At 32.7% G+C, this 12,244-nt stretch overlaps 1 protein-coding gene across 1 annotated transcript; it reads right to left on the bottom strand.

The window, feature by feature from the left end:
- Positions 1-1,007: 1,007 nt before the first annotated feature.
- LOC147065724 (nischarin-like) lies at positions 1,008-11,567 on the bottom strand. Its single transcript, XM_085957047.1, has 4 exons — positions 10,980-11,567; positions 5,933-6,179; positions 5,404-5,522; positions 1,008-3,485 (listed from the first exon to the last, which is right to left on the bottom strand). The coding sequence occupies exons 1-4, from the start codon at positions 11,418-11,420 to the stop codon at positions 2,877-2,879; spliced, it is 1,416 nt and encodes a 471-aa protein (XP_085813173.1). The 5' UTR covers positions 11,421-11,567; the 3' UTR covers positions 1,008-2,876.
- Between the last annotated feature and the right edge of the window lie 677 nt (positions 11,568-12,244).

The following is a 12,244-nucleotide window of genomic DNA, read 5'->3' as shown; positions in this document are numbered from 1 at the left end:
AAATCTTTGGACCCACTCTTGAACATAATACTATACATAAATGTTATATACTGATATTCTAAAACTATTAAAAGAATTACTAATTTTCTTAATAAACTCATTCATTCGTATGGCTGCAGTGTCGGCAACGGCATCAAGACATATATTAATAAAAACACAAGTCACAGTAACTCAAAATCGCATTATCAGCACTACGGAGGCACCGATAAAGCTTCGATCAATGCCAGCGCGTTTTTATCAATTTGGTGGATGGCAGAGTACTTCCAGTGAAGGCATAGGGCAGGTCTCAATAATGTTGGTTCGGACAACAGCGGTTTGGATTTCTCCGCAATCACAAAGAGGAATCTAATACCCACTTATGCATGTTATATACACATCAGGTATGTCCACAGCGTATGCGGTATAAATAATACATAATCTACGACTACATTGTAAATATAATATCAGTGTATATAGTCATTTTTTCTATGCTGATTAAATTTGTGGTGGAATCAAAATTATAGCTTTGTATTATAGTTTGTTTGGTAACACTAAGTATAGTATTTTAAAAATAAATAGTTGAGATTATCCATCCCCATTGTATGCGCAAACTATCAGGAATGAGAAAGTGGAAAATTTAATTATGCAATAATCCATCAGATTCTTTCTTCTGCTTTTCTTTCGACCATGTCCGATTCTAATAGGATCACATGGGCCTCCACAGAGTGGAGGTTTGTATTGACAGATTTTGTTTTTACGAGAAATGGATGTCAGCCACTTGCTCAACCGATTAGGTCCATACTCTGACTCATACACAAATTGAAAAAACAATGTGTGTACTTGCCAGACCCAGGATTCGAACCTGGGACCCACGACGCAATGGATGGGTCATGCTGAAAGAATGCCAAGCGATAGGACATCCAAAATAATGACACCTCAAGGGGAAAGCACAGTTGGCAAGTCATGGAAACAGGGATTCAAACAAAGAATATTCATTGTCTTTAAATTGTTTTAATAAATATGCACATTATTGTCCATAATAATTAATATACAAATAAATAATATTGGACTTATTCTAAGACAATATAAAATCCTGTACAAAAATATTTTATCATTTCGTTTAGATTAACAGGAATTTGTCGCATTGAAAACTTTGATCAATGATGGAATGTTAATAATGAATCATTACTTGCTAAGCACCACTTTGTTATCAACATTTTAAGTTGTACTTTACTTAAAATTAATCTCAATAATAATTCAAAAGAATGTACTGATATTTTAATTACATAATAATCATTTAATTGTTCAATATCAATTGGTTAAAATAAAATAGATACTGAAAGGTTTTGCAAAATAATTAATGTAATAATTTTCATAATATAATATAGATCTGTACGAATTTTTAACACAATTCTAAATATATTTATAAAATAATATCTATAATAAAACTTACACTATATTCGAATGAGTCAAAACAAACCATAGTATCGCAATAATTTATATTCAACATTGATTGATTCTAGGTTTTTTTTTTCAACAAATATCTTAGCATAATATTATCAATCTTTACTTTGGTAGTCATGGACTGGCATCATCAACGCGAATCGTATATGATTTGAAAGATTATTTGGCGTTGAGTTTTGTTCAATTCTTAATGAGATTCATAACCGTATCAAATTATTCTGTTTAACCGCGTCAGATATTCCCATAAAATGCTTATATCCTCAAAACAGAAAACATCTTTGTTCAAATGTGTGATGAATCTGAATTTTGAGTGTTACTCTATAATGAAAAATAAATCAAATGCATAAAAATGACTACAATAATAATTAAAAACTTATTCATTTTTTACAAAGAATATGTATCTATTATTTATATTTAGTTAAGTGTAAGTAAATTTCAGTTAGGAGTGCTGTAACAGAATTTTCTAGTTTTAATGTGAAGTACAGTGTTACTGTAGCGCTAGGTACTAGGGACATCTAGTAGCGGAATATGAACATGCAATTTTATGACTTATTGACAATTTACATTTAAAGTTTATAATTAATCATTAGCAATTTTAAAAAAAAGTTTTGAAATAATGAGCCTATGTAGACTGTTTGATCTGTTTTGTTCAATTTTTTGCGAAACTGAATCGCAGTTATCTTTTCATTGTTTGCAAAGTCTGCCGGAAGGACGACCATATTGTGTGACCACAATAAACTTACAATTTTTAAAAAACTGTTAGTTAAATACCTTCATCATATTACATATTTTTATCATTGTAATATAGTTTCAGTTTGAAGAAGATATTTTTTATTTGATTTAAAAAAACATAAATTTTTCTAAAAAGTAAAAAGGTCTTGTATTTCAATTCCTTTTCATTTAAGTCGAAATTGGTTACTTTAACCATACTATACATATTGATTAATTTAAAACACCATTATGTAAATGTAAATTTTTGGTAAATTGTATTAAATTCCATATTTCGTATTTTGCCAAGCGATGTCCCTTGTAGTGAACTCCCTTTTAAATTAAGTATCACGATTTAATATATCGAAAATGGAAACCTACAAACTGCAATGTGACCATTAGAAGGAATAATTGATATAACCAAATAGGGTAAATTAAATTTGAATTAACACAATCCCCCTTCAGAGATATATTACAATTTTCTACTTACTTTCATTAAAACATAAAAATATATAATAAAATTTCTACATTATGAATACAGAGATAAATATTGCAGTAAAAATGTAATGTTTAAATATATTTGACAAAACTTCATTTTGTTAATCACAGATACATCGGATAAAAATAATTAATTGTGACGCCTAATCCTGAAGAGGAGGCTCCCTGTTTTATCCTCGAGGTCTTTTTGGTGACCGATCATACCTAATTGACTAATAATAAAATTGTTATAGACCGCTGCCGCCTTGTGCGGTGACGGTAGCAAAAATGTGGTCATTGTTATTGAAGAAGCTCGGCGCCTTTCCTTCTTTCACTATCCTCAAAGCCTGCAACACCCTCGCAGTGTCCAATTCTTTTTCAGAAGGTCTCTCGTTGTCCAAGCAAATATCTTGCATTCGGACATTGAATTGCTCGATCACTTTCACTCTGTAATCGACAACTGACGCTACAGGGTTCGCGGTCAACCTCAAATTTTCTAAGCAAGGCAGTTTACAGATATGTTGAACTTCTTCAATGTCGGTGATTCTGTTGCAGCTCACGTCTAAACTCTCGAGAGAGTAAAGTTTAGAAAACCCCACTAGAGACGTTATCATATTTTGAGATAAGTTAATTGATATTATCTTGCCGATCTTCGAGTGCCAATCCTGACAGGTGGTAAACAAATTTTCACATAAACTCAGGTGAGAGAGCCGAGGCAAACTCGACAAATTTGATATTTCACTTATCCTGTTTTGGTTGAGTGTAAGTTTTTGAATTACAGGAAGAAGTTGAATACTTGAATCTATATCTTCTATACTGTTACTGCTGAAATTGCCTTCCACCAACTCTTTCCATTTCTGCAACAAAAATGTTAACAAATATCATGGCATATATAGAATGTTGCAAGTTCATTGCAAAATCAAATAGAAAGTATTTTATTAAATGTTATTTTCAAAAAAAAAATTAAAGGTATACCGCATGTGCTGACAAAGGAATAATTTTAAAAGGTGCAATTAAGTACCACAGATTTCTGATGTACCAAAATATATATGGCTTTATTCTCAAATTTACAATGATGACACTTAGAATAATACTTTAACGGCCCACATGCTCGTCGTAGGTCAAAATTGAGTTTTTATTGTATTTTCAAACCATGATCCTGGACACTCCTTAAACGTTGTAGATAATCTATTTATATAATTTCGAAGCCTTATTATCCTTTATATTTATTTTAAACATTTGATGGCTGCATAAAGTATTTTTGTTACATAAAATAGTATTCTTTTAAACCTCTCGCTCTAATGTTTTAGAATATAGTCATATTTCGGTACATGAATGTGCAGTGGTGTTAAGATTTTTTACATTTATTAATTTTTAATCGCATTTATAAAACCATTAATATAATTTATGACGAGATAATTTTAGCAAAATATTTACGTTAAAAAATTATATTGATAATCTCTGTGATCCCAAATTTTACAAGAATTAGGCATTTTATTATTCAAAAAATCGGTAAGATTAACACATTTGAAGATGATTCTAAAGATACTTATTATAAGCTATGTTTTTAACCATTCAAGTGTGATAAACATCTTATGAATAATGATTGCTTTATAATAATTATTGACCTAAGAATAAGGTAGTGTTTTTTGCCATTTCTTTTGTCATTCCCCAGTCGTTAAGCTACAACATACAGCCGTAGTCATAAATTGACAAACTATAATTGAAGTAGGGGGCACTACAGACTTAAGTCTTAAAGATAGCCGAATTCATAATTATCGACCATTACACGGCACATGGGTCCTTAACATTTTCTTCGCTGAGACAATACGCCGTGATTACATAACTATTATATTGATGACCAATATATATTTATGTATTTACGAAATATATTTATGATACACTTTGTCATACATTCTATGCCAAAGCCTCTATCACAGATATTTTTGACATATTTTATTATGTATTCACATACAATGACAAATACAGTGAGACCCCGATTTTACGTATTCGAAGGGACTGACAAAAGTCATTCAAATTGGTTTGGTGAATATTTTTGGGTTGTTTATATACAACTGAGACCTCATAGCATTTTCTTTTGTTGTTTTCGACATAAAACAACCTAACAAACAAAACACAACAATTATGAAACAACCGTAATATTCAAGCCAAAATAGAAACTAACAAAAAATACTGTATGCCCACCTTGACTAAAGTAAAAGATTGCCCACCAACAGGGTTGTATAAACTTGGCCTTGTGCACTGCAGCCATTTCTATAAAAAGGAATGCGCATATGCGTCACTCTGTAAACTTGGCCTTGGACCATGCACATTTAGAAAAACAAATTTCAATGAATGCTACGCATTTATGTACCTACATACATACGTAATTGAATGAATTAAAATTAACTTATTTTAATTGAATGTTGAATTATTTCAGACATAAATTGCTAGAAACAAAAGCATAAAACCGGGTACTAAATGTACTAAAATGAAACATGAAATCCAGACACATATAATTAGGGTTCCCCTGTATATGAATTTCATTGCCATGCCAATAAAACAATTTACAAATAATGAAGACTGTAGGTAGAACCACTGATTAAAGTTTATAATGTTTACTACAGTGAAACCCCCATTTTAGAAAGGACTAACAAAAAACCTGTAAATAAAGAGAAAATGTAAAATCAGAGTTCCAATATATCAAATTTCTATACGAGATCGTCACAGCGTGTAATCATAACTTAAGTAGTGTAATTTAAGTAAACAACGCACCAGTAGCTTAGTATCATTATCAATTTCCTTATGTATAATATCACAAAGTAAGATATCACTTATTTTCCTTGCATTTGTTCTATGAACTCTCAAAATCGTCAATGTATCCCTGAGGGTTCCTGAAAATTAAATGATAATTAGTTATAATTATGTTTTTAGAGCCAATAGAAAAATAGAGTGGCAATATTATAAAATTATTCCCTATCTTTTACAACTGCTTACCACATACTATTTCAAATATAATATGGACCAGCTGCACATTAACACATAACATTGTATCTACGTATCTCTAACATAATAATATGTCACATCCATAAATCACTCAGTCACATATATTTAACCATGAATGCATAGCACTGTCCTTTAATAACATCCTTTTTCTTACAATTAATATGTCATTATCAGAACACAGCTAAAGAACACCACAAATCAAAAATATCTGGAACATGACAAAGAAACATCATAGAGAAACGTTGCAGACATCACCTTATCTATTTATTTATATCATAAAGTAGATTATATTCCTTACCTGCGTTAGAAATGTTTTGCATCGGAAAGTTTAATACTAAAAGCTCCGTAAGAGACTTAAATACTGTCATGCTGAATGACAACTTTTGCGGATAAATATTGCTGGTGCCAATATTTTCCTCACTTCCCTTTATGTGAAGGCTCTTCAGCTGCGTGCAAAAGTCCAAGATGTGACTGAAGTGGAACTTCTTATCCGCAAGCTCAAAGGAAGAGCAGGGCAATTTGACACGCTCACTGATAGCGTACAGCTGTAAAGATAGTCATTTCTGTTAATGTTGAATAGTAAATATAGTTAGAATTTAAAAATATATATATATATCACCCACAATGGCCGCGCGGCTTAAGCTTCGACCTATAACATCGTGGGTCCCAGGTTCGAATCCTGGGTCTGGCAAGTACAGATATTGTTTTTCAATTTGTGTATGAGTCAGAGTATGGACCTAATAGGTTGAGCAAGTGGCTGACATCCATTTCTCGTAAAAACAAAATCTGTTAATACAAACCTCCACGCTGTGGAGGCCCATGATCTTATTAGGATCAGACATGGTCGGAAAAATATACATATATTCAGCAGTGGCGGCCGGTGACAAGAATATGAGGGAGTGCAAAAAAGACTCACCTATTTATGCAAGAAGTCCATCCTCCGATCCTTGGATTTTGAAAACACGAATATTAAAGTCCGGTATTGACGATATCAATTGTTTTTCTATACTTAGCATCGCAAGAGCATTTAGCCTGCCTTGAGACATGGTATTTCTCAAAAATGACTTAACTCTCTTTAAAGTTGAGAAACAACGCTCACTTTCCACTGAAGTCATCGGAATTGTACAAATTATTTTTAATAGGGTAACACTTTCACTAAATACTTCCAGTAAATTATTATTAGTGAAAAGTTGAAGTATCGACAATGCTCCATCAGTAACGTAGAAATCTTCTCTACTGTATAAGACTATTAGTTCATTTTTAAGTTTAAATTTGTCAATAATGTCGTATAATGATATTACCGTATTAAAATCTGTAGTTGGAAAATTTGTATGATAATCCCGGAACTTTTCACTAAAAAACAATTTGGCTATTACTAAATGACCTTTATATTCGAAACGATCTTTCGCTTGGTTCACTATAATGTCGCATACTTCATTGCATATCACAGAATGAGGTAAATCATTGGGACGACGTTTTTTCGATGGTTGAATTTGTGACATATGATTATTTTGACGAATACATTGTATAGCACGCGTAAAGTGTTCAATGTCCATATTTATCTCCAACACGTCCTTTGACCTCGATTGAAGTTGTTTAAAAAGTATATCACAGTTTGGCATAATTTTGGCAAAGAAATCTAACCAATAGTTAAAATTGTCTTCGTTTAAATACCGTAACAACATTCCAGCTTGATTAATGGTATCGGCGTCTAAATTTTCAGATTCTAAAATGTGTTCCATGCACTCTTTTAACTGATCTCGATAAGTATGGACAACAGTAACTGTTCTTATATTAAAATTCCACCTCGTTGTTGGTGCTGCTGGTATTTTTCTATGAACTATTTCGTTCAAGATATCAGTTCGCTTCGCAGACCTCGAAAAAAAAATTGGAAACGCTCGTAAATTAGCAAAAAAGTTTCGGACTATGGTGTTAGCTGAAACACTTCTTTCCATTATCAAATTCAATTGATGTGCATAACAATGTATGAAGTGTGCGTGTGGATACGAAGCTTTTATCAAAGCCTGTACACCACCTAATCGGCCACTCATCACGGATGCGCCGTCATAACTCTGGCCAATTAGTTGTGCTTGTTTAATGTCGAGAAGTTCTAGTTCTTTCAAAATTTCAGATGCAATACCTGCCGCAGTGTGGTTTTTCGGCGTCATAAATTTCCAGAATCGTTCATGGATCTGTCCGCGTAGTTCATACCTTATGACCAAAACAAGTTGTTCTGTAGTAGATACGTCCGTTGTTTCATCTGCTTGTATAGCTACAAACTTGCTTTGTGATATTTCATTTTTAATTTCGTTACGGCACACCTCTAGAATCGAATCTAAAATGTCATTTTGAATCGTTTTTGATGTACCCTTAAAAACACTATTGCTCTCCAAATGCTGTTTCATGGCTATGTCAATTTCCGAGACAAAGTCAATAAGCCCTCGGTAAACACCTGGATTATTTGAATCTGCAGATTCATCATGTCCTCTAAGAGCTAATTCAAATGCACCACAGAACTTCACACAGTCAATCAATCTGGATAAAATATAACGATTTTTGTCGACACGTTCGTTAAATTGTTTCACAGATAAACGGTACCCTGCATCCAATTGTGAACGTATATCTATTTCTCCCAAGACTGCAAGTTGCATTTCATTTAAAATATGTTTTTCTGAACCACTGTGTTTTTTGATTTTTACTGACAGGTGGACCAAGTCTTGAATCCCATGGACCGTCCAGTTAACATCTCCGCCGAACAACAGACACGGAAAACAAAATAGGGTATTAAGAATATTACATCCGCAAAGCCATTGTGTTTTTGAGTACATTTGCACATTAAATTTCCGATTAACAATCTTCGTTTTCACTGTACACTTTTGAATTAAATTTATAGATGGCAAAGGACGGCCTGCCACTTTAATATCAATTCGTTTGGAAAAATCGTGACGATTGTCTTTAATATATGCAACTGAATACACGGTACTCATTGTAAATACTATTAAATCTATATTATAAGCCCAACTGTCGAACGATCAACCCATAGACTATATCAACCAAACTAACAGTCGTGAATATGATTATATTTTTGACACAATATGCATCGACATGAAGTTCGTCATTTCATTATAATAATTAGGCTTCCAACTGTACCTCGACGCGTCGCCTGAGTTATATGTAGGAATATTCATATTGGTTAGTGAGGTTTGTGTATAAAAGTCCACATGACTAGTTTATGTGTGTGTGCTTTCGACCGGTACACTGTACTTGAAATGAAAAAAAGATGAAAAACATCGTTTCCAACGAAGACTCATGTAGTCTTATATAACTTTGGTGATTTTGATTCTACAAGCTTCATTTCTTTTGTCGTTGTGGTTGTCCGCTATAAATGTGTGCGTGTAAAATGTGCGTAAATTCAAGGAACACTTCGAATAATGCTCCTGGCGTGTCACATCGATGGAATTATTACGTGTGTATTGGTCGCGTCTCATCGACATTGTTTTTTCGACATTTGTGTGTATGGGTGACTGAGGCGAAGTGTTGAAGCGCTTGCGTTACCATTGTTCGAAAACGCGCGGAATTTAAAATGAGTGATTTCGCATAAGTTTTCGATATCGCATTTTTCTGAATACATGGGGGTTTTATATTATATATTTGTATTTAATCTATGATGGGAGTGCACTGCACACTTTGCTCCTTTACTAGAGCCGTCCCTGATATTCAGTACTGAATATACCTACACAGGATTTTAGAATGTTATATTATTCTTTATTACTGAATGTATATAATTTGGAAAATTCTTTCGAGTTTCGAGGCACTCAAGTTTTTAATGAATAAAACTAATTACTTAACTCATTTAGTGCTAACACCGCGACTGGCGCGTTTGGAGTACTTGGCCATTAGATATAATTAATGTGGTGTTATTTAAATGTGTTAATTAAAAGGTCAGCAATGATTGTATTAATCATATTTTTTGTCTTTTGAAAAATAGATTTACAATTCAAAGAATTTTGACTATAAACAGAAGGAGCCTTGTATGTTATTTCTGTTATGACATTTGAAATTATTTAGCAAACGCATGAAGCATAGTTTTGTTGGTAAACTCTACAAATATGGACATCGCTCAGTTGCCATTCCGGTTTTTTTATTCATGCAATATGGCGGCCATTATTTATGTTTATTGTAATAACTACTAATAGGTTTTACAGAATTTTTATACAATTTTTCAACTAAATAATACTTAATGCCAAAGCGTCGTATTACAGGCTGCTTATCTACTCGTCTTTTGCCATGCAAATTGGCAAAACAATGCCATAGCAGTAGTGTTCTGTAAATGAACCTACAATGCGAAATGACTTGTTCTAAATTAATAAGTGGACCAGTGGTAATTTTTTTTGCTTCAATTTAATACATCTAGGTTCCATCTTCATACAAGGAGGTTTTCAACGTCTTTGCATAATATATAATTCGTAATACAGTATTTTTGGCGGTATTGATTTAAGTTTACCCAAACTGCGTTGCACATACCCTGACAGTACATGAAAGATTTGAAGAGGTACACACTTGAAATTTTTCAATATTAAACAGATATTTAACTTATAAATGATTTGCGCAATCTTGCCAACCGTATAAAATAAAATTATATTATTTGTAAGTACTTTGATTTTGGTACATAATTTGAAACATCTCCGAAACATACCTATTACTTACTAGAAAAAATGGTAATTGTGCCGCAGATGCTGTCATGATTTTTTTTAATGAAAACAGTTTATTCCATGTAGACAATTATAAATACCATTTTCTGTCGGCGCATAGGCTTTTTGATCCAAAAATTGTTAATTTAAAATTTGAAATTTTCATACATTTTGATGCATCATCACAAACTTTATATTAGGTAATATTAGTTTGCGGTAGGTTAGGTTTGGTTTGGTCTAAAAAGAAAGTTATAAAATCTCATGACGGCATCTGCGGCACATTTACTGAAAAAATATTTATACCGAATATGACATGAACACACATCCGATTCTGACCAATGTGCTTTAATGTACAATACTAACCAGTCTGACATTTACTAACAACTATGCGTGCAAGGTGTTATCTCAATTTGATTAACATCAAATAGGTACTAATTCTTAAATGGGTACAAGTCGGTTATGGGGAAGACAGCGGCAATCACATTTTGAAAATTGCCAATACACTGGACTATTTGTTAGGTTGGGGTAGGTTAGGTTTTTTTAATTTTGCTAAAATCGGTTATGACAATTAGCGCGGTTTCCGCCTGGCTTCCCCATAACCGACTTGTACCCTTAAATGTTATAGTTGAGAGTAGTGAACATTTATCAATTTACCTCCAATGGTGTAAATATAAATATATTTGATCGTTCCAACAGCCTATCTCCCTCACAGAATAGTTTTACAGCCAAATTTTGCAAGAGGAAGATGATGTCATAATATTGGAAGTTCAAAAACGTAGCAAACTCTCGGGGCATGGTGAGTTCTAAATAGCTGAGAACATTTTTGAGGTATGAATCCAACCTCTCCCGCCGTTGTTCCACAAACTTGGGGCATTTATTTCGAATCGCTTTTTTGGGCGGCAATAAATCCTTCGCTACGCCGTGATCGGCGACCAGCTTCGAATGCAACTCGTCAAAGTCTTTGTATCGGTGCAGCACCGTCCAGTTTACATTGCTTATTTTGACATTTATCTTGTACAAGGTTATATTTTCTACTTCCTCGGATTCGTATACGGACACTATTGCTTCGTTTTTGTATTGAGCAAAACAAGACATGTTGCCGTTAATTGTGATTGCTGTGAAATTATAAATTCGTTGTATGTTTTTAACATTGACGAACGGAAGATTTGTGAGTTTATCAATTATATAATCAAAACAGAAAACAAACACTTCCTAACATGATAAACGTCATCGACTGATGTGAACTTCGTGAACTGTCATTTTTTTGCTTGGTTTTTTGTGTTTACGCAACAGTACATTTTATTACTTATAATTGAATGGGGAAAATATTATATTAGGGATACACAATAAGAATATTTTTGGAATCAAAAAAAAAAAAAATAGTTACCTAGCTGTATTCTTATTATATTTTGTATTTCCCAAATTTATGTTCATATAACATTTTTGTTAAATATACATGCTATATTAAATTTCTCTTTGTGTTTTGCATTGTTTTGTGATTAATTAGTACCTACCTAGTTAATCTTTTTAATACCTAGGTACCTATTTAGATAGGTTCATAAAATATTAAAATGTGATATTACTATTGATAACTAATCAATCAAAATATTCTAATAACTTTATCACTAGATAGAATACTTTCGATTCTATTCGGAAATATTATGAAATACTAGATAGGTATAGACCTACACACTTATCTGGAGAATGGCCAAAAATAGAACTACGAACTGCCACAAGACGCCATATTGAAAAACGTCATTCAAATGTCAGATTTTGCCAGTTACGAGTCGTGATTGGGTTGTTTTCGACAGTAGCTCGCTCATCTCATTCTCCAGATAAGTTTGTAGGTCTGTATGTAATGTTTGTTGAAAAAATATTTTATCATACCAAATAAGCTAGATACTAGGTAGGAATATACG

This window comes from Rhyacophila brunnea, unplaced genomic scaffold, assembly GCF_057557595.1.
Source record: "Rhyacophila brunnea isolate RB1 unplaced genomic scaffold, BYU_Rbru_1.0 scaffold_6, whole genome shotgun sequence".
NCBI classification, from domain to species: domain Eukaryota; kingdom Metazoa; phylum Arthropoda; class Insecta; order Trichoptera; family Rhyacophilidae; genus Rhyacophila; species Rhyacophila brunnea.
Note: the sequence above shows the minus strand (reverse complement) of the source record. Positions and strands in the feature narration are given on the sequence as shown.

Coding starts and splice junctions, on each gene's coding strand:
- LOC147065724 (XM_085957047.1), bottom strand. CDS start 11,420: ATGTCTTGTTTTGCTCAATACAAAAACGAAGCAATAGTGTCCGTATAC. Junction 6,180..10,979: donor TTATATTTACACCATTGGAG/GTAAATTGATAA, acceptor CTATCTTTACAG/CTGTACGCTATCAGTGAGCG. Junction 5,523..5,932: donor GCAAAACATTTCTAACGCAG/GTAAGGAATATA, acceptor TTTAATTTTCAG/GAACCCTCAGGGATACATTG.